This window comes from Ovis aries, chromosome 3, assembly GCF_016772045.2.
Source record: "Ovis aries strain OAR_USU_Benz2616 breed Rambouillet chromosome 3, ARS-UI_Ramb_v3.0, whole genome shotgun sequence".
Lineage (NCBI taxonomy): Eukaryota > Metazoa > Chordata > Mammalia > Artiodactyla > Bovidae > Ovis > Ovis aries.
Window position 1 is genome coordinate 6,578,310 of NC_056056.1, and position 22,153 is coordinate 6,600,462.

General features: G+C 41.1%; 1 protein-coding gene and 1 long non-coding RNA gene across 22 annotated transcripts in view; one reads left to right on the forward strand and one right to left on the reverse strand.

Annotated features, from left to right (window-relative positions):
* FNBP1 (formin binding protein 1) overlaps positions 1–22,153 on the forward strand; it is a 144,310-nt gene that overhangs the window by 81,926 nt on the left and 40,231 nt on the right. For all 21 annotated transcript variants that reach the window (XM_060411671.1, XM_060411663.1, XM_060411664.1 and 18 more), the window contains 2 exons: positions 4,398–4,460; positions 4,896–5,000. In XM_060411671.1, the coding sequence (XP_060267654.1) occupies positions 4,398–4,460; positions 4,896–5,000 (168 nt within the window). The remainder of the gene's footprint in view (positions 1–4,397; positions 4,461–4,895; positions 5,001–22,153) is intronic.
* LOC105607239 (uncharacterized) lies at positions 203–2,547 on the reverse strand. The gene is made up of 2 exons (XR_001036125.5): positions 2,265–2,547; positions 203–1,365 (listed from the first exon to the last, which is right to left on the reverse strand). It is a non-coding gene; the product is annotated as an uncharacterized LOC105607239 (long non-coding RNA).

Consider the following 22,153-nt stretch of genomic DNA (forward strand, 5'->3'; position numbering starts at 1 on the left):
AAATAGGTCTTACTGAAGAAAAGCGCAAGGCAATCCCCATCACAAATGTTTCTGGGGTTATAGTTTGGGCTTCACTGAAGTGACAGCTGCCCTGAACCTGTCTGAAGGTGCTTCACAGCTTCCCTACACAGTCCGCACGAATATCCACAGACACAGAGTTTATCATTAGGTTAATTAACCCCGAGTCAGGCTAGCACTAGAAGCCCTCTGGTATTCAAGCCCATCACGCTGTAGGTTTTTTTTTTGGAAATACTAGTATTTGTCCCAGATATATTTTTTAGAAACTCCCTTCTTCTTCCCCTTTTAAAGTTTTTTTGTGTTCCTTTGTTTTCATATGTAGAATCTGAGTTTTATTTAAAATTCCAGATGGCTGGCTTGCCTTAGTTGAGTGTTTATTCTGTAATTTTTTTTCCACTTTTTTTTTTTAAGAAGTGACTCTTTTCACATCAATGCCGTATTTTGCTTTTTTAATGTAGTTTTTAAAATTGATTATCTATTTTATATATATATAGCAAAATGAGTAGCTGTTGTACCTAATTGCAGTGTGTGAGTAACGAATATTCTCACCATTTATCTATTCAGCCTAAGGATGATTTCTTGCAGCACAGTTAAATCTGCTTTGAAGCTTTGTCTTTGTCATTTTGCTTTGAGTTAATGCTTGCCTATTTTAGGTTTCCTGTGATTTTTTTTTTTTTTTTAATCTCAGCTACTCCTGGCCCCTGGGAAATTTCTGAAAATTTTTTGAAGGCTCATTTGATTTGTATAGATTTTACCTGTATATTTTTAAGGTTCAACCAAAAAGTTGAAAGTAAGCTTCGCTGCCACCCGGATAGCATCAGGCATTTAAAAGGTCTATTATTATGTTTGAAGAGAAACTAAAGCATCTTATTACAGGAGAAAGCAAAGAGCGTTGTTTTTTTTTTTTTTTTTCCTGGGTCCCTAGAGATGGCATTTCCTGTCTCTCCTCTGATAGGAGAAAAGAGCTGTGATGACTTCACTCCGTGGCTCCAAAAGAAGTGCCCATTATCTTTTTTCTCGAGAACAATTCATCTTTATTTAGAGCTTGGAGGCACACTTTTTAGATCCACACTTGCTCACTGCCCAGTGAAAAAATGTTTGACCATTGTTTGCTAATAAACAAGAAACACATCTGGCAAGCTGGTTGGTTTGTTTAACTTTGCAACTGTTGAAATAAAGCCATTAAAGGAGGGAAGATCTCGCTGGCTACAAAGGGCCGCAGCTATTTAGGTCATGGGATGCTCCAAACCATCAGAAGGGCTTTTGTTCCGTCCATTGGTTTCCTAAGGGATCAGCCGGCCCAGGGTTTTTGCGTCTTGTAGGCAAATCCATCTTGGAGAACACATACTAGGCAAGAAAGAGTAGAAAGAAAATCAGTGACACTTGGTTTGTTTTTTTTTTTTCTCTTAAGCCGCAGGAAATGCAATCACAAGCATACTTCTTGAATAATTGTTTTGCTGTTGCGGGGGGGGGGGGGGGGGGGGGTGGTGGGAGGAAAGTGTTATGACAGGAGCTCTTCCGGGGAAAAAGCTAACCAATAAAGTTGAGGCCCATACAGTGGTTGAAAAATAAATGCATATTTATTATTCAACCTGGAAATGAAGAAGCAGGAAGAGAATTTACTATCTAGCAGGTTTTCGATCAAATTATCCACTCGTGCTTCCAAAACATGGCCTTTTTTGGAAGACTGTGATCTTGAGAGCCGATCCCTTTGCTGGTAAAGCCCGAGCCACCTTCCTGTGCAGGGTCCGTCGCTTCTGCACGGCCTTTGTGTGCGTTTCCTCTGGGTCAGGACGGCGCTGGCTGTGAGGGAGCTTTCGTTTTGTGAAAACGTTCATTTCAGAGCTGCTGTTAGAGTAGAAGCTTAGAGCCTAGCTCTGAATTGGGTGCTGAGGTTTTCTTTTTTGTGTCTTTGAATCTCAAAGTAAGATTGGGGAGAAATGGGGATAGCTTTTCAGCCAACTATAGGACACCAGGGACCTGCATAGGAAATGGGGCTGGTCCTCTGGACAGTTTGGGGATGAGGGACTCTCGGGCCGAGGGGCACAGCTGAGCCTTTGTCCCCCTCCTGAACCCCTCACTCCTCTATCTCCCCAGGTCCTCCCCACCCCCCTTCGCCTTCTTTAAAGTGATGTCTGTGGCTTTCAGAAAACCTGCTCGCGTTGCTCGCGTTCTGTACTTCCCCTCCAAAGCTCGACTCTGCTCTCGGCTCCTCTTACGCCTCCCCAAAGCCCATCCTTTCTTACTTGTTTATGCCTGCCTTCAGCTCCATCTCTATTTGGTCGTATCCATCTTTTTTCTGTCGTATCCCTCTGTCTATTAAAATGAGACTCGAAATACGAAGCCCCACGGGGCTCCTACAGACCAAAAAAAATTGCTAGATGGGTAAACCTTGCTGTCAAGAGGCACTTAAAATGGTGAAACGTGACCTCCAAAGAGAGACAAGAAAACATTCCCTTATAAAGGAACACTGTTCTTTAAGGGGAAAAAAAAAAAAAGAGTCTGATTTTTGTCTCCTCCTCGCCGGCCTCCCGGGGTCAGTTGCCTTGTGTGTCTCGGCTAAGTCATAGGTTCTGATGAGGTGAGAGAAAAGGCTCTGAGTACCGAGGGGACCTCTCCATGCCCGCCACCCTTTCGCTTCCCTCCTCCACTGCACACCCCTCCCAGCCATGCTTACCTTCTCAGCCAGAAGACAGACAGCACATTCACGCCTAGTCATTGAAGGAAGGTCATTTATTAAAAGGAGCATTCAGCACTTGTGGAGAGGATTCAGGAAGAGTGAAGGGATGGAGTGGTACCCCCCACACCCCGGGCTGATCACAGTAGGGAGCTGCCGTGGCCCTAGGTCTCAAAGAGCAGGGGAGCCTTGTAGGAACTTCAGAGATGAGCTGTGGGGGCACTGCCCGGCCAGAGCGGTGGCCTTTAGTCAAAGGACTTGGTCACCCCTTTGCATCCTAGTGACAGTGCAGATGGAAATTCCCGCTCTCTAGTCTGCCAGAACCTGTCAAGTCTAACAGAACCAGGGGGCAAGGGCTTTCGTGCATGTGGTCCATGCAGGTCAGAACATCCTTGGAATCACTCTGACCTCTCTGTATCTCACAGCCCACATCTGATCTGATTTATTGGTGATTTTCCTGATCAAAGGACACCCAGAGTCTGAGCCTCTGTCACCACGTACGCTGCCGCCCCAGGGTGCAAGTGTCCATTATTTCCAGGGTTGGAGCAGAACTCCCACCTAGAACATTCTTACATGACATCCCCGACTTCCCAGCTCATGCAGACAAATAGCCTACAGACTCTGCACAGGCTGCACCTTTCTTCTCTGACCCCATGTCCTCACATTCTTGAGACACTTTGGTCTGCCTCTCTGATGTCCCTGGTGGTCAACACCAAGCATATACCTGCCACAGGGCCTTTGCAGATGGCAGGGAGGTGAACTGAAGTTTAAGAAAGTCTAAGTTATGGAAACATCTCCCCAAAACTTAGACAAGTGTTTGCAGCAGCATGATTCATAATAGCCCCAAACTGGGGACGGGTCACCCCAAAAATTACCACGTGGCGATAAAAGGAATGAAGTACTGTTATGTGTGATCATTGTAAACGTTAGGCTGAGTGAACATTATGATACGTTGAAAGCATGATGTCAGTCACAAAGGACTTCATATTGTACGATTCCTTTCATATGAAATGTCCAGAGTAAGCAAGTCTATACAGACCGGAAGTGGCGTGGTGTTTGCCTAGGGCTGGGGAAGATGGGAGGTGACAGCTAAGAGGTGCAGCATTTCTTCTGAGGTGATACAGATGTTCAAGGGACTTCCCCAGCAATCCAGTGGTTAGGACTCTGCCTTCTAATGCAGGGGGTGAGGATTCAATCTCTGGTTGAGGAACTATGATCGAATGTGCCTCGGAAGGGTGGAGTGGCAGGGGTATGGCCAGAAAATTTTTTTAAATGTTCTGAAATTGATTGTGATGAGAGTTGCTTATTTTGTGACTAGACTAAAACCCATTGAGTTGAACAGTTTCAGTGGGTGAATCATATGGCATATGAATTATACCTCAAAGCGATTAAAAATAAAGATCTGATTGCCATCTTTATAAAGCATTCCTGTCATTTTCACAAGTAGCATAAATAATTCTTAGCATTCAGTATTATTATAGCTAAAGTCAGAGATGGAACTCTGTGACTATTAACTTATTATGGTTTTCATTTCTCATTTATTTTTTAAGTCTTACATTTCTTTGGAATGCATGGGCTAGATATTCAATATTTAAATATCCTTGGAGTGGGTGAATTTTTTTTTTCAAGTCTTAATAAGAGAAAGATGGGGTACTAATCATGGGTGTGTCTTTGCTCCTCCTCCCCCCCCACCCCCCCTCAGCACTTTCACGATGGACGGAAGGCACAGCAACACATAGAGACGTGCTGGAAGCAACTAGAATCAGTAAGTGAAAAACCAACCGCTCAAGAAATGTCTTTATGGGTTTTTCTGATCTGAATTTAACTTAAGTTTGAATCAACAGTAAGTACAAAACAGAGACCCTAACATCTTTAGAGATTTTTACAATTTGAATTTAATTGATTTCTAGAGATTATTACTGGGAGTAAAATGTTGAGCCCCAGAGAACCCAAGTGGAATCCTTTTTCTAAAAATCACAGGGAAGAACAAAGATTAGACAGTTTGGATGGAAATAAAGGCAGATTTTAAAATAACTTCCTGAAATGATGACATGGAACAAATCAGTTCGGAAACTAATGCTTTTGGGGAGGGGGAATGAGGGAATGCCGATAAAATTATGATAAAATTACATCTTCATATAGGAATCTCATGGTTTCATTAACAATCACTTTCCCTGTCACCATCTTCCTCTGTTCTTAGTGTAAAAGACGTTTTGAGCGGGATTGCAAAGAGGCTGACCGAGCCCAGCAGTACTTTGAGAAAATGGATGCTGACATAAATGTTACGAAAGCAGATGTTGAAAAGGTAAGGTGAAAGCGAGAGTCTTTTTTTTTTTTTTTTCATTTCCTCTTTTAATGCTTGTCACGTATCCTCCCAGACTGTTGGTCCCCAAGTTCTTCTTTCTGATGCAACCACAAAAGGCCACTCAACTTGGGATTATTTTCATTTCGTGTCAACTTGGGGTGTGGGGTGTTAGTAGGAGGCTGGGGGGGTATCTAAAATTTGGGGGACTCTTCAGTGTTACGATTTGAGCAGCGTGTTGATTTCTTTAGTCACCAGGAAGATTAACGTGGAGACTTAAACCATGAACATATCTTAAGGGGTGGTTTCCGCAGACTGTGGTTCTCTCTCTTAATGGCTTTTCAAAGAAAAAAATCGACCTCTTAAAAGCTGGAGCAGACCGCCCAGCGCCATCTGAAGGAGCTTGGCTGCTGGCACTGCTTCTGATAAAAAGATAAAGAGACTCACGCTAGTGGCCAGAGTTCTGATGGACTCATTCAGGTGTGCTAACAGGTTGTAGCCCAAGGCTTGCATTGGGAGGTCCTCTCCAGAGCTTTTCCCAAAATGGACTTGTGTTGTTGGCAATTAGGAACATTATTATAAAGCTTGTACTGTGTCTTCTTGTGGTTCCCTGTGTGTTTTTTCCCTAGAAGCTAAATTTTCTTTTTATAAAAGTCATCAATATGAGTGTAAACAAAATTAGGCTGTTAAAGAACCGTATTCATTCCTGACTGCCCAGGGCTGTTTTGGCATTCATAGCTTCATGCTTTTACGTGGGGAAAAGCACTGCGTTTTTGTAGATTTCTTTCACTTTTTGCCAGATAATTTGGAGATGAATTTGCTTGGAAAATAGTGTAAATTAGGTATTTAGTCATTTGCCCAATTCTGCCAGATTCCTTGCTTAAAGCCTAGGCATAGATTAGTATGGCTTCCTCTAAAATTACCTAGTATATTAGAAAACACATTCTTAATACCTATATTTGATCTTGAGTGGGGATATTTAGTTTACCAAAAGATACATTCATTTGCTGGTAAAATTACCACGCTCATAGTAACGTAACCGTCACTCAATCATGTCTGACTCTTTGCAACCCCATGGACTGCCACCCACTGGGCTCATCTGCTCATGGAATTCTCTAGGCAGGAATCCTGGAGTGGGTTGCCATTTCCTCCTCCAAGGGATCTTTCCTACCCAGGGTTTGAACCTGAGTCTCCTACATTAGCGGGCAGATTCTTTAACATTGAGCCACCTGCTGCTAAGTCGTTTCAGTCCTGTCCGACTCTGTGCGACCAATAGACGGCAGCCCACCAGGCTCACCTGTCTCTGGGATTCTCCAGGCAAGAACACTGGAGTGGGTTGCCATTTCCTTCTCCAATGCATGAAAGTGAAGTCGCTCAGTCGTGTCTGACTCTTCGCGACCCCATGGACTGCAGCCTACCAGGCTCCTCCGTCCGTGGGATTCTCTAGGCAAGAGTACTGGAGTGGGGTGCCATCACCTTCTCCAACCTGAGAAGCCCCAAAATGCACCATAAATTACCATAAGTTCTCATGAAATGTTAAAGCCCCAAAATATTTAATATGTTACTCAATTAAAATAGATTTACCCAAAGTTTATTAAAAAAAAAAATTGGAGGTTAAATGAACATAAAACTTTTGTATATTCATTTTATAGCCAGATGCCTTGCTAATAAACTCTTTTTATTTCTATTTTGGGGTTTTCCTTAGAGACAGTCGTAACAGCAGATAATGACAGTCTTATTTCTTCTTTTTCAGTCTTTATGCCTTTTATTTATTTTTCTTATCTTGCTCTTCTGGTTATGACCTCTTTTATCCTGGCAGAAGCCGTTATTGTGGACTTCCTTATCTCATTCTGGATAAAGAGAGTGCTTCAAATGTTTCCCCATTAAACATGATTATAATAAGCCTTTATCAGGCTTATTATAAGGGATTCCCTTCTTTTCCTATTTTGCCAAGAGGTTGTTTTTTTAAAACTCAACTTGATATTGAATATCATCAAATACCTTTCCTGTTTCCTTTAATCCATTAATGGACAGATTACGTTATTAAGTTTTCTTATATTGAACCAAATTAGCATTCCTGGGACTAGTATAACTAGATTTTGATGTATATATTTTTTTAATACAGAGCTGGATTTACATTATTAACATTTTATTTGAGATCTTGCGTCAGTGTTCATTGAAATCAGTTCAGTTCAGTCACTCAGTCGTGTCCAACTCTTTGTGACCCCATGGACTGCAGCATGCCAAGTTTCCCTGTCCATCAACAATTCCCAGAGCTTACTCAAACTCATGTCTGTTGAGTTGGTGATGCCATCCAACCATCTCATCCTCTGTCATCCCCTTCTCCTCCTACCTTCAATCTTTCCCAGCATCAGGGTCTTTTCCAATGAGTCAGCTCTTCACATCAGGTGGCCAAAGTATTGGAGTTTCAGCTTCAGCATCAGTTGTTCCAGTGAATATTCAGGACTGATTCCCTTTAGGATGGACTGGTTGGATCTCCTTGCTGTCCAAGGAACTTTCAAGAGTCTTCTCCAGCACCACAGTTCAAAAGCATCAATTCTTCAGCGCTCAGCTTTATAGTCCAACTCTCACATCCATACATGACTACTGGAAAAACCGCAGCTTTGACTAGATAGACCTTTGTTGGCAAAGTAATGTCTCTTTTTAATAGGCTGTCTAGGTTGGTCATAACTTTTCTTCCAAGGAGTAAGCGTCTTTTAATTTCATGGCTGCAGTCACCATCTGCACTGATTTTGGAGCCCCCCAAAATAAAGTCTGTCACTGTTTCCATTGTTTCCACATCTATTTGCCATGAAATGATGGGACCAAATGCCATGATCTTAGTTTTCTGAATATTGAACTTTAAGCCAACATCTTCACTCTTCTCTTTCACTTTCATCAAGAGGCACTTTAGTTCTTCTCCACTTTCTGCCGTAAGGGTGGTGTCATCTGCATATCTGAGGTTATTGATATTTCTCCCGGCAATCTTGATTCCAGCTTGTGTTTCCTACAGCCTAGCGTTTCTCATGATGTACTCTGCTTATAAGTTAAATAAGCAGGGTGACAATATACAGCCTTGACGTACTCCTTTCCCATTTTGGAACCAGTCTGTTGTTCCATGTCCATTTCTAACTGTTGCTTCTTGACCTGCATACAGATTTCTCAAGAGGCAGGTCAGGTGGTCTTGGTATTCTCATCTCTTTAAGAATTTTCCAGTTTGTGGTGATCCACACAAAGGCTTTGGCATAGTCAATGAAGCAGAAGTAGAATGTTTTTCTGGTTCATCGAAATAGAAACCTGTGGTTTTTCTTTCTTGGCTGTTCTAGTTTGCTATATTAGTTTTGGAGTGTTCCTTTTTATTTTCTAAATTATTATTTAGAAAATATTTGTGAGAGGAAATTAGGTTCCTTAAATGTTTTGTAATACTTTATAGTGGGAGAGTTGCTAGCTACTGATCTAATTCCTTTCTTGTCCTTGAGAGCATTCACTTTCCGCAAAATAAAATCTGATCCCACATGCAGTCTCCTGCCCTTACCTGCTGTTTTTACACAGGTGGAAATAGCATTCCAGATTTTGCGTTCATAGTCCCAGCTTTTCTAGAGAGCTCACAGAATGCGCATTGTAGTACTTCTTGAAGCCACTGAGCCAGCCACTACTTGCAATCTTCAGCCTTTTTCTTCCTTTCTTTTTTTTTTTAATTTTTTTTCTTCTTTTTTTTTCTCTTTTTTTAAATTTTTTTTCCTTTCTTTTTAAATTGAAGTATAATTGACTTACAATATTATATTAGTTTCAGGTGAACTTCACCTTTGTGTTAGTTAAGATCTCATGACATTGTAAAGGCTTACCCACGGTTGCTTCTGAATATTGAGTATGAAAAATTGCATATAGCCTGGCAAGCCTCCTATACCAGCATCACCACTGCCTTGTATTTCAGTCACATAAGAAGGTAGAAGTCACAGCAGAAAACCCGTGAGATGGAGAAGACAACGTGTGTGATTATAAACGTGTGTTCCTTGGAATTTCCACTCTGGCCCACACTTAAAGTGGGTTCTCCGGGAAGCTGTCCTTTCCTGGCTCACGGCCAGGCTGGGACCACATCAGTTTGAATTTCCCACTTAGGGTTTAGGGAATCCACACCTGCTGGATGAGTTCTGGGCCTTTGTGATTGAAAAAATTTCCAGGTGACTCTTTAGTTTTCCTCCCTTGGGTCGGATCCAGGAGAGTTAATGTATCAGAAGTGCGATTTCTAAGTCGGGTTGCAGCTTTGGGACTTTTGAAAGGTACTACCAAACTGAATTGCTCTTCTCAACTATTTTAACATTTCCAAGGATGCATTGTTATTTCTTATACTGGCAGTGTCATTTTGTTATGTTTATGGAAGTCCTATTTCAGTTCTGTTCAGTTCAGTTGCTCAGTTGTGTCCAACTCTGTGACCCCATGGACTGCAGCACACCAGGCCTCCCTGTCCATCAGAAACTTCTGGAGTTTACCCAAGCTCATATCCATTGAGTTGGTGATGCCATCCAACCATCTCATCCTCTGTTGTCCCCTTCTATTTACCTCCTCCCTAAGGACATGTACTACCTAATGTTGAAATTCTGGGACTTGCCTGGTAGTCCAGTGGCTAAGGCTGTGCTTCCAGTGCAAAGAGCCTGGGTTCGATTTCTGGTCAGGGAACTAGATCCCATGTGCCGCAACTAAGACCTGGGACAGCCAAATGAATAAAAATAAATAAATATTTAAAAAATAATAATAACAACAATAACTATGCTTCTCCTGACACAAACTAAGGCACTTCACACTTAAAAAATAAGTAAACATCGGAATTCTTTTTTTTTTTTTTTTTTGGAATTCTTAAATTATTCTGTTTATGAATGTGACTTGAAGCACTGTAATTTCCCCACAGCAAAGCCATGATTTGATTGTTATTAGTTTTTGCATTATCTGTCACCAGTGAAGCCTCTTGTCAGGATCAAGCTGAAAGGAAGCAGTGTTTCAGTTCTTCGGGGCACTTAATGTAATTTCCCATCTTGACTTCTGAGAGGCTTCGGATCTATTATAAATATCTTTTCCTCCAGTTTCTGCAAATGATTCAATTACCCAGTTGTCTTCGAGGTGACTCCCCCTGCTTTTTCCGGCAGTCAGCTCCACAGCCCTTGGAATGATAAGCCTGTGTTTGCAAAGATACCATCGCTGCTCCCACTACGAGTACGACGGACTTTCCTAAATCGCACTTGTGTTTGATGACACCGTCCATGGGAACTGTGTGCGTGATGCATCTTCTAAGCTGCGTAGGATCTGGGTGGGAGCCCGATTTTCTTTTCCTTTGGGGAGGTTAATGTTCCGCAGAGAGATTAGCTCTGTGTTCACACTGCCCAGATCTACCCCAGACCACATTTGGCTTTGGGTTCACCTTGAGTATGTGTTCCGTCCTTTGCTTAGAAGCAGGCATGTGTTAGCCTTGAGGTGCCCAGTTTAACTAAATGTAAATTTATATGTATGAATAGACATTCAAAAAAAAAAACCCCAAAACCCACTGGCAGTCTTATCTCTGGGCCAGTGGACATATTTGGATGTCGTGATCATGCCATGTCCCTTAGAAGAATGATGGGGAAAGAAAGTCAGTTCAGTGGAATGGTTTTTATCGGTGATGAAAACTCAAGGAGCTAGGTAGTCTCTCATCCCTTGCCAAGAGGCCGCTGTCAGAAAGTTTTGAATTTGAAGACTTGGAATGAGCTGTAGTGACTTGAAATGGGTAAAGCTGGGTTTGTCAGAGAACCAGTATAGGGTGGAATAGGTCATCTTGTGGCCTGTGACCTACATGTTCAGGTTGAAGGTAAGAGAAACCAGCCTTTCCCCCTCCCTTTTAATGAGATGGAAAAGATAATCCTTACTCTGTCTTGTAATATTGAGAGGTCAAAGGACTGCAAGGGAACATGGAACAATTAAACCATATTATGTCTTACTCAGCTACAGGAGTCTCATGTAAAAAAAAAGTAATTAAAGCACTGAGAATAAGGTGAAGTATTCTCTGCTGTCCAGCCCTCCCCTTCCCAGACCCTCCTCGGGGTGGTCACTTTTGCCACATGCTATGTGTCCCTCTAGACCTTTTTTAAAAGATATTTTATTTGCTTACTTGGCTGTTTCGGGTTTTAGTTGGGGCACGCAGGGTCTTTCCTTGAGGTGCACGGACTCTCTAGTTGTAGCGGTGGGCTCCAGAGTGCATGGGCTCAGTAGTTATAGTGTGCACACTCAGCTGCTCCCTGGCACGTGGAAGCCAATCCAGGTCCCCTGGGTTACGAGTCTTAACCACTGGACCACCAGGGAGGTCCCTCAGTTCAGTTCAGTCGCTCAGTTGTGTCCGCCTCTTTGCGACCCCATGAATTGCAGCACGCCAGGCCTCCCTGTCCATCACCAACTCCCCCCTAGACCTTTTCAAACGGGTGTTTATTGAGGTGTGATTTACATACCATAGCGTGGCCACATCTTATGTGGACAGCTCAATGAGTTTTTGCATATAAATGAAATTGTGTGCTAGGGCCCCAGATAAGGGATGTTCCTAAGACCCCAGTAGTCCCCCTGGGACCCTATCCCCACCCCAAAGTTATTATAATAATAATAATAACCCGTTATGCTGACATGTGACGTATATTTGTTTAGCCTGTTTCTATAGTTCATACAGGTTATACCATCCGTATTCTCCCGTCTGGCTTCTCTAGCTCAATATGGTGTCTGTGAGATTCATATTCTCGTCGCAAGTAAGGGAGGTGTGTGTTGCTGTGTGGCGTCCATCGTGTGAATGTACAGTTTATCCGTCCTCAGGTTGGCAGATGTTCGGACTGTTTCCATGTTGAGGCCAAATGAAGAACAAAGCTCGTATGAACATGTATACACACCTCAGTTGGCAGGCGCGGGCTCTCCTCCTTCTTAGTAGTGTGCCCGAGGCGGAACCCTGAGCCACAGGAGCGTATTTGGCGCAGTGTGCTGTCAGACCTTGACAAGGTGGCTTTACCAGTGGGCACACCTCCAGCAGCGGCTCCTCACCCTCACCGAGGGTTGGTAGTCTCAGTCCTTCCATTTCAGCCTTTTTAATGAGTCTGAAGTGGATTCTGGTGGTGTTTTTAATTTACCTTTATATTTCTTTGATAAAAAATGATGTTGAGCATCTTTTCATATGCTATTACCTGCTAGTTATAATAACCTGTTTTGTAAAATGACCAAATCTTTAACTCATTTTAAAAACAGACTCTCTTCTTTCTGGCATATGGTGGTTTAGTTGCTGAACTGTGTCTGACTCTTTGCCACCCGATGGATGGTAGCCCACCAGGCTCCTCTGTCCATGGGATTGAGCAGGCAAGAATACTGGAGTGGGTTGCTACTTCCTTCTCCAGGGGACCCAGGGATCCCTGGGAATTCCGGACCCAAGGATAGAACCTGTGACTCCTGCTTGGCAGGTAGATTCTTTACCACTGAGCCACCTGGATAGCCATATACATATGTATGTATGTATATAATTATACAGTTATCTTTGCCTGCCCCAATCAAGCTTTTTGCCACACTTTTAATTACTATGTGGTTGACCTGTTAAAATTTTCATCACTACTGTTGAAACATTGTTGTGTGATGGGAAAAGCCTAGACAACTGGAATATTATCATTTCCAAGTCACACATTTTCAAGGGTTAGGCTTAGAAGTACAGAGAGCCCAGCTCTCCATGGCCCCTTCTTTCAGAAGCTCAGGACCAGTGCCGTCAGAGTGGACATGGGGCCAAAGGACTATCGTTCATGGTCTCCGTGAGCAATCAAGCTCTTCGTGTATTCTCGATTTTGGAGGGGGGATGGTGGTAGAGTACAGTGTATAAAGAAGTGGGCAGGAGACTTTTTAAAAAATATTGATTTATTTGACCATTCTGGATCTTAGTTGCAGCAAGTGGAGTCTTTGATCTTTCAGTTGCAGCGTGCAAACTCTTAGTTGCAGCCTGCAGGATCTAGTTCTCTGACCAAGGATGGAACCTGGGCCCCCTGTGTTGGGAGCAGAGAGCCTTAGCCACTGGACCAGCAGGGAAGTCCCAGGATTACTTTTAATGGAGTCAGTATTTCAAGCTTTTATTCAGTTTGGGGATTACTCGTGGAGAATAAGAATTCTAAGTAGCCATTAATTTATTTTCATAAAAATGGTTCTAGTAATGTCTTTCTTGCAGTTTCCTTCCATTTGGTATAGTTCTAAATTTGGTATAGAACTAAGTTCCAAATTTGTCTTTTTCTATGTAAACATAGGCCCCCAGATGAGTTGCTCCATACTTTTTTTTTTGTAATTAATTTAAGGGAATTCTAATGGAATCAGCATTTCATGGTCTTATTCTCATTTTTAAAAAACTTGTTTAAGTTTGTTTTATGGATATATAGTTGGTTAATAATGTGTGGGGAAAGACTGAGGGCGGGAGGAGAAGGAGACGACAGAAGATGAGATGGTTGGAAGGCATCACTGACTCAATGGACATGAGTTTGACGATGGAGTTGGTGATGGACAGGGAGGCCTGGTGTGCTGCGGTCTGTGGGGTCGCAAAGAGTTGGACACAACTGAGCGGCTGAACTGAACTGACCTAATAGTGTGTTAACTTTTACTGTACAGCAAAATGATTCAGTTGTACGTACACGTGCATTCTTTTTCATCTGCTTTATCGCAGGGTACTGAATAATTCTCCCCGTGCGTACAGTAAGGCCTCGTTGCTTAGCCATGCTCTATATAGTAGTTTGCATCTGCTAAGCCCAACCTCCCAGTCCATCCCTGCCTCACTCTCCCTCCCTCTTGGCAACTGCAGGTCTGTTTTCTAAGCCTGTGAGTCTGTCTCTGTTTCACAGATAAGTTCATTTGTGTTGTATTTTTTTAGGGGGGGAGGGTTAACACTTTTTAAATTTATTTTTTAATTGGAGGATGATTGCTTTATATCGTTGTGTTAGTAGTATCTCCCCTTGTTGATAAAATTCCTGAGCTGTGAACTGTTCCCATCCATTGATTCATCCCCTCAGCCATTATCTATGGCCTACATCCTGGCCAGGTGTGGGGTTGACCCAGATACCATCATGGACTCACTGCCTCCTTGACTTTAAGGAATTCACCTTTCACTCTCTTCCTAATATTCAGGGACTATATGGTGAGTTTTCCCATGTGTCCCCCTAGTACTTCTTGAATGCCATTCTGGTGACAAACACATTAAAGTCGGGTTTTATCTGTCCCTGTGCGTTGGAATAATAGCACGCTAGACAGACGTGGAAGAGAAGCGGTGCCTAATCTCTGCTTCCTGATAACGCTGCAGCTGGCTAGTGCGGCGCTGGGATGAAAAGGAAAAGGTTATCAAAATGAATGGAATGTGCACTAATATTTCCTAACAGAGAGCACAGTGTTTTCTAAATGCATGCATTAAACTGAGTTCATCCATGTCAGGCAATGAATAATTCCCTTTCTCCAACTCGCCCTCGCCTTGTGACTGTTGGCTCTTACATAATTTCTAAATGCAAAATAGGATATTGTTTAACAGAAACTGCAGTTCGTTTGGTTACAAGTAGCTGCAGAAATGGTTAGTGAGTTCGAGGTATGGTTTTTAAACTCCGGCATCCATTTCTCCTTTTCCTACATAGGTCTAGTGTCGTTTAACTTGTCTGATTCTTTGACTGCCAACGTCTTCATTTTCTAGGCAGTTGTTTGCCATCTAATGGTTAGCTTGGCTTCTTAATTCAAATTCATTGCAATTCTGAGTGTTGACCAACCAGAAGAATTCTCTATACCAATGTCAGTATTAAGCAAGAATGAAGGAGTTTACATTGACTGATTATCAGTTTGATACTTATCTTAATAAAGCAAATTAAGTTTGCTAGTTTAGGAGGTTGCCCTCAGTTGGAATCAGGGGTGCTGGCTCTGTGAAGCACAAACAGGGCAAAGTTGTTCTTACCGAAGCCAGCTGAGTAGCAGAGTGTTAAATTTTTTTACCATTTGGGGAAACATTCTCTAGCAAGATGACTACTTTAGTCGTTGTACGTATAAGGAATTGTACTATTAAATTTTTTTCTCTTCCCTCGCTGTAACTACGAGGTTGACATCTTTATTAAACATGTGAATATCTTTAGTGCTTTCCCCAAATTTGCTTTATAACAAGTGTCTGCCTGGTTATCTGAAGGGATTGTTCACTGTAACAATTTAGAAAACAATTTTTTTTTCCAAAAGAGGAAGTGGTTAGCATGAATGCAGGAAACATATTTTGCAACAGCAGCTTGATCTTTTACTTTAAAATTTGTTTTGTTTGCAACAAGAGAAAATGTATAGAATTTAAAATGGATATTGTTGCTGTAACTATTCTTTAAAAGAGGATCAATGTTCAAATCAAAGATGCCCATAAAAGTCACTTTCGTTACCCTCGTGTTTACATCTGTCCTGTAAGCAGTCATATCTCTAGAGTTTGTTTTGTTTATTTTACTTATCAGTGTGCCTGTATTGAACAAACATCGGTTTCCATTGTTTTGATGCTTAATATTTGTCCTGAGTAATAATGGATGTGTTTTCTTCTTTTGATGCTTCCCATGGGAAATGGAATTTAATGGGAATTCCCCCAAATTATTAAATATAGAATATATGTATTTATATTTGGAAATGGGACACAGCTTTTATCTATGTCATAAATGAATATTAGCATGATGAAGGTTTTTTTTTAAGGCTACACTCAATATTTAAAAATTGAATTTGTGATAGGAATGTCAGAACATAAAATCATTTACTATGGTTAAATGTTTCACATACCAGATACTCTTAAAGTTGCATTCAGCTCCCAGTTTTAGTTCATTTGCTAGTGATTACTACAGTCTCTATGTTGTTGACCTTAATTTTTGCTTATTTGCTTTGAAAATAAGTGGTTTTTGCACAGCAAATGGAGTTTGGGTAAATGTTTAAGAAGAAACAGGAAAGTCAAAATGTCAAAATCTCAGAGTATCAGAAATGTTGGGGGTGGGGGTGCTGCCCAAAGTAAGAATTCTGCACTCCCGCCGCAAGGGGCACAGGTTCGATTCCTGGTCCTTCCTGGTTTGGGAAGATCCTGCATGCTGTGTGGCATGCCCCCCGCCCCCCTAAAAAAGAGTAAATACTTTTAAGAGCCTCTTCAGTGAAATATTTCCAGTATACATGATTTACATGAAAATGCTAACATCAAGATCTATCTCAGCTCTGCTTTAGTACTGCTAACAGCAAGCCTCTAAGTAAATGTTCAGACTAGCAATACGGTGAGGATGATAGCTCATTCCCATACCCTAGATCTGAAAATAAAAATGAATTGAATAAAACATAAAGTGAATACAAACACTCATATGACTATATGAATGTGAATATAAACTAAAATGAATTTAAATAACAATGGTATTTACTTATTTGGGGGGGGCGGTGTGTGTGTAGCTTCAATTCTTGGCATTTCCATCGTGCCCTTCGCTGTTCTAAAGGCTTTTGTATGGCAAGTCATTTAATAAAATGTTTTAATTTTTACTAGTAGTAAATGGTCTGACTTGGCCAGGAGCTGTGTCTTGATGCCACACAGATAAGTGTTCTTATCTTGTTTCTGTCATTTGATAATGGTCTGGTGTGATGCACTTTACTTCATCTCTGAGCCTGTTTCTTACTCTGTAAAATAAGGATAATATTATACACTTCAAGGGCTGGCTGAGAGGTTTCAGTGGTACATGATGTAGGAAAACAGCCCATGTTTGGATGCAAAGTCATTGGTAGACACTATTATCATCTGTGTTTTCCTTGTTGGGGTTCTTTTGGTTGCTTCAGACTCTTCTGAGTTCTTCTCCCTTCAACCTGCTGTGAATCAATTAAGTGTATTTTATTTTATCTTCTTGTTGTTGTTTTTGGCCATGCCACAGGGCAAGTAGGATCTTAGTTCCCCAGCCAGGGATTGAATCTCCACTCCCACAGTGGCAGCACAAGGTCTTAAACCAGTGGACTGCCAGGGAAGTCCCTGATTAAGTGTATTTTAAACATCCAAGGCATTTGCTAGAGTATTTATTGGACCAATAGTTCAGAGCATCAGTAAGGTTATAAAGGAATATCTTTCATAAAGGCCTTGGTTAGCAGATAACAAAGAGATAGAGAGAGAAGGAAAACTCAGTTACAGAATAAGATAATGTTTATATATGCAAAGCTGCCTATGGTGAAAATATTCAGAGCAGCAGTAGTTAAAAAATTACTGAGGGACTTCCCTCGTGGTCCAGTGGCTCAGACTCCATGTTCCCAATGCAGGGGTCCAGCTGGGTTCCATCACTAGTCAGAACACTGGTCAGAACTAAGGATTTATATGCCACATTAAAAATAAAGATTCTGCATGCCACAACTAAAAAATTCCATGTGCTTCAACTAAGACCTGGTGTAGCCAAATAATTTAAAAAATAATGAGGCACATCATATGTGGAATTACCTGGTCTGGTGACCAGCAAATACTAGGAGCTCAAAAGTTGCTCATAGATTCAGCATCTGGAAAAGCCCTACATGGATGAAAGATTGTTGGGATAGAGCTGAAGGAAGAATCAGGAGTTGAGTATGATGGATTGGTAGAAATTGAATAGATAAAGCAGAGAGGGAGCCTCTGAGATGAAAAGAATTTCATCCCAGGCACTGAGGGTAGCATGCTGATGATATTAACAGAACAGGGGGCTGAGCAGGGTCTCCTGGAGAGATGATGTGAGAACAGATTGTGAAGGATATCAAGAGTAAAATGGGAGAATAAGTGTGATCCATGTAAAATGCTGTTGAACCAACTTCTCAAAACATTTACACTGAGAACATGTTTTATTTTTTTCTGAAAGGATTTCAGTCCTTACCATAATTCTTTTATCCCTCTATAGATTTATTAAAAAAAAAAAAAAAAAAAAGGTAAGGCTATCAATGTTAAATTGCCATTAACCTAAAGTGGCCTTGATGGATATGGGAGAGCTGAGACTGAAGCATATTTCAATGAATTCTTTTTGAATTAAGCGTTCCTGCCAGTGTACCATGTGATTTCACTCCTGGATTATATAGTAAATGAGCTCTTTGTTGTTAACCACTGTTCTTGTCTACAGAACTCGGCCAGGGATAGTGGGTTGGGAATACATGATACATAGCAATCGAAGCCTCAGTGTATGCAAGGGGTCCAATAAGGAGAACTGGGCCCCAGGGATGGTCTAGAGGGGGCAGCCATGTCTTCGCCATCTATCCACACAGCCATAGACATGTGCTCAGGCACACTTAATGTTGTTCTTTCTTGCATATTATTCCCTTCTCAGAGACCATTTTAAATTTATATTAAATATTTTTTAAAATATTTTAAATTTTACATGTTTTAAATTAAATTTCCTCCTTCCTGGGTGATGTTGTTTTTTTTTTTTTTTTTCCATAAGGGTATGTGGGCTTGGTGGCTCAAATGGTAAAGAATCTGTCTGCAATGCAGGAGACCCAGGTTCGATTCCTGGGATGGGAAGATCCCCTGGAGAAGAGCATGGCAACCCACTCCAGTATTCTTGCCTGGAGAGTTCCATGGACAGAGGGGCCTGATGGGCTACAGTCCATGGGGTCACAAAGAGTGGAGCACAACTGAGTGACTGACGATAACACTTTCTTTTCACTTGTGAATCATAAGTTGTTTATTTGTCTGGAATGTTTTTACTGTGTCCTCACTCTAATATGATAGTTTAGTTACGTATAGAATTCTAAGCTGACAGTGATTTTCTCTAAACATTTTGAAAACCTCATTCCATTGTCTTTTTCCCTTGCTTGTTCCTCTTGGGAAGTTGACTAACTACTTACTAACATTCTTTTTATGGGTATTTGACTGTTCACCCTATCTGTTAAGACCTTATCTTTGCTTTTGGTGTTCTTTTGGTGTTTTGACAACTCTGTGTTATTTCAAAGTACAGACTTTTTTTGATTCTCATTTACTCTGCTTGGGATTCACTGGGGACTTGTTTCTTTCGTCTATGTAGGAAAACTCTCAGGTGTTAACTCTGCAGATACACCTGTCTTTTCATTCTCTCTAACTGTCAGTTCTGGGACTCAGATGTGTATGAAACTTTTCATTCTTTGTCTCTCATTTCCTTATGATTTCTTTTGATTCTTTCATTTCTTTTATCACTTTTAAATGTTCTTCTCTTGTATTTTCTTTAAATTGTTCTTTTAGCTCAAGATTTTTAAAAAAAAACAATAACTTTATTTATTTGACTGCACCATTCAGCATGTGGGATCTTAGTTCCCCAACCGGGGATCAAACCTGGGCCCCTGCATTGGAAGTGTAGTCTTAACCAATGGACCGGCAGGGAAGTCCCTTAGCTCAAGTTTTTATGGTGCTAGTTTTTCTCCCTATTGTGTCAGCTCTCTCGGTGGTTTATTCCCTTGTGCTTTTGTGATTGTTAATATTATTATTTTTTTGTATGAACATATCTTCAGCAGGGATGGACTTTTTCCTCCAGGAATCCTAGAGGAAATATCTATTGTGACTTAGGTAATGAGGATGAACAGCTGCTCACCAAACATCTCAGATATCTTTTTTTTTTAACTGAAGTATAATTTTTTAATAATGTTTCATGTACACAGCAAAGTGATTCAGTGATACATATGTATATATATATGTGTGTGTGTGTGTGTGTGTGTGTGTGTGTGTGTGTGTGTGTGTGAACGTGAAAGTCACTTAGTCATGTCCAACTCTTTGCAACCCCACGAACTATACAGTCCATGGGATTCTCCAATCTAGAGTACTGGAGTGGCTAGCTGTTCCCTTCTCCAGGGGATCTTCCTGACCCAGGGATCAAACCCACATCTCTCACATTGCAAGCAGATTCTTTGCCAGCTGAGCCACCAGGGAAGCCCAAGAATACTGGAGTGGGTAGTCTATCCCTTCTCCAGTGGATCTTCCTGACCCAGGAATCAAACTGGGGTCTCCTGCATTGCAAGCAGATTCTTTGCCAGCTGAGCTACCAGGAAAGCCCATATATATGTGTACATATGTACTTTTCCAGATTCTAGTCCATTGCAAGTTATTACAAGGTAGTGAATATAGTTCCTTTTGCTACATGGTAAGTCATCATTGTTTATTTTATATATAGTACTGTGATCTGTTAACCCCAAATTCCTAATTTATCCCCCTCACATTTTTCCTTTGGTAACCATAAGTTTGTTTACTATGTTTGCGAGTCTATTTTTGTTTTGTAGATAAGTTTATTTGTATCATTTTAAAAAATATTCCACACGTAAGTTATATTATATGGTATTTGTCTTTCTCTGACTCCACTTACTGTGATTATCTCTAGATCCATCCATGTTGCTACAAATGGAATTATTTCATTGTTTTTCATGGCTAAGTAGTATTTCAGTGTGTGTGTATCTCAGATTTCATGGTATTTCATTTCTTTCCCTGGGGTATATAACATGATTAATTTTTTTCACTCTTCTACGGAATGTATCTTTTGTAGAACTGCATTCCAGAGTGCTTTCAGTATATTTGTTCTTCACAATAATGCCGCAGCCACAGAGAACAATGATCATTGTTTATCATCATACAGTTAAGTCATTAACTTTCCAGAATCTCAGCTGTTCTCATCAGCTGCGCATATACGGAACCTCATGAGTGTCATATTTTGGGGTGATGTTATTCATTAAGGGGGAAAAGGGAAGAGAAAGAGATAATCAATGTCAATCTACTGTAACTAAAAACTCAAGACCCTTGCCAAATATAATGTGTTAGAAACCAGGGAGGAGGAGGGGACCAAGTCTTGGAGACCATGGTTTCTATTTGACCAAGATCTCTGAGCTCATACCACGTTTGTTTTCACCAGCTTACCTTGGAGGTATGCCAGCATCAAGACAAATTATATCAGCAGTGGCTTCTCTTCCAGCAGAAATTGTAGTTCACCTTCTAATTCTACTTTTTAAATAAGGCAACTGGGGTGTAGGGAAACAGAAGCCTTTTCTTAAAAACTGTTTAGCAAGTGAATGGCCCATGAGAGATTGAGATGCTGGTCTCATTTGCTATCTTTCCATATTCTCTCCTTTCTATTTCAGTGACCGGGTACCAAAGTAACCTACAATACTGGGGCTAGAACTTGTAAGCCTGTCAAAAAAAAAAAAAAATCAGGAAATTGCTGGAATACTTCAGGCATATTTCTTTGGTTAACTTATTTTGAAGTTTTTCTCTGTTCTGTATTTTAGCTGGCCTTATAATTTATCAAAGAAAGACAGGCTCATTGTTTTGGCAAGTCCCTGGTCTGGAAGCCTCCAACAAAAACTCACAGCACTCTGTCTGAATAGGAATTTTTAAATGCATTCCTAGTCTTGAACTGAAAATCTATTCTAGATGCAACAGTTTGCTGTGAAATTGAAACAATGCCATCTATCACACAACAACATTACTCCAGATAGAGAGCTCCTTCTCTTCCTTTGTTAATGGCCTTCCTACTATACCTCTCAGAGCAGTGTGTGTGTGTGTGTGTGTGTGTGTGTGTGTACCTCAAAGACAAGCCATACTGCTTCAGTCTTTCACTGTTTCTGGAATTCTGCATAGAATTTGCCTCTTTCACTAAGCTTTTTAGCAAACTAAACTAAACATCACTTTTAAAAGTGATCATTAGTGATGTGTTTTTTTTTTAATAATAATGAAGGTATTTTGTAAATACTGCTTTGGAACCTTAAATTAAATCATATATAGCTTTCACTTTTCCTTACTCAATACTCTTTCAAATTATTTTTTCTTCCAAGCCACACAATTTTCTTGTTGTTCAGCTGCTCAGTCGTGTCTGATTCTTTGCAACCTTGTGGATTGCAGCACGCCAGGCTTCCCTGTCGTTCACCATCTTCTGGAGCTTGCTCAAACTCAGGTTCATTGTGTCAGTGATGCATCCAACCATCTCATCCTCTGTTGCCCCCTTTTCTTCCTGCCTTCAATCTTTCCCAGCATCAGGGTCTTTTCCAATAAGTTGCCACTTTGCAGCAGGTGGCCAAAATATTGGAGCTTCACCTTTAGCATCCGTCCTTCCAATGAATATTCAGGATTGTTTGGTTGGATCTTCTTGCAGTCCAAGGGACTCTCAAGAGTGTTCTCCAGCACCACAACTCAAAAGCATCAATTCTTTGGCGCTCAGCTTTCTTTA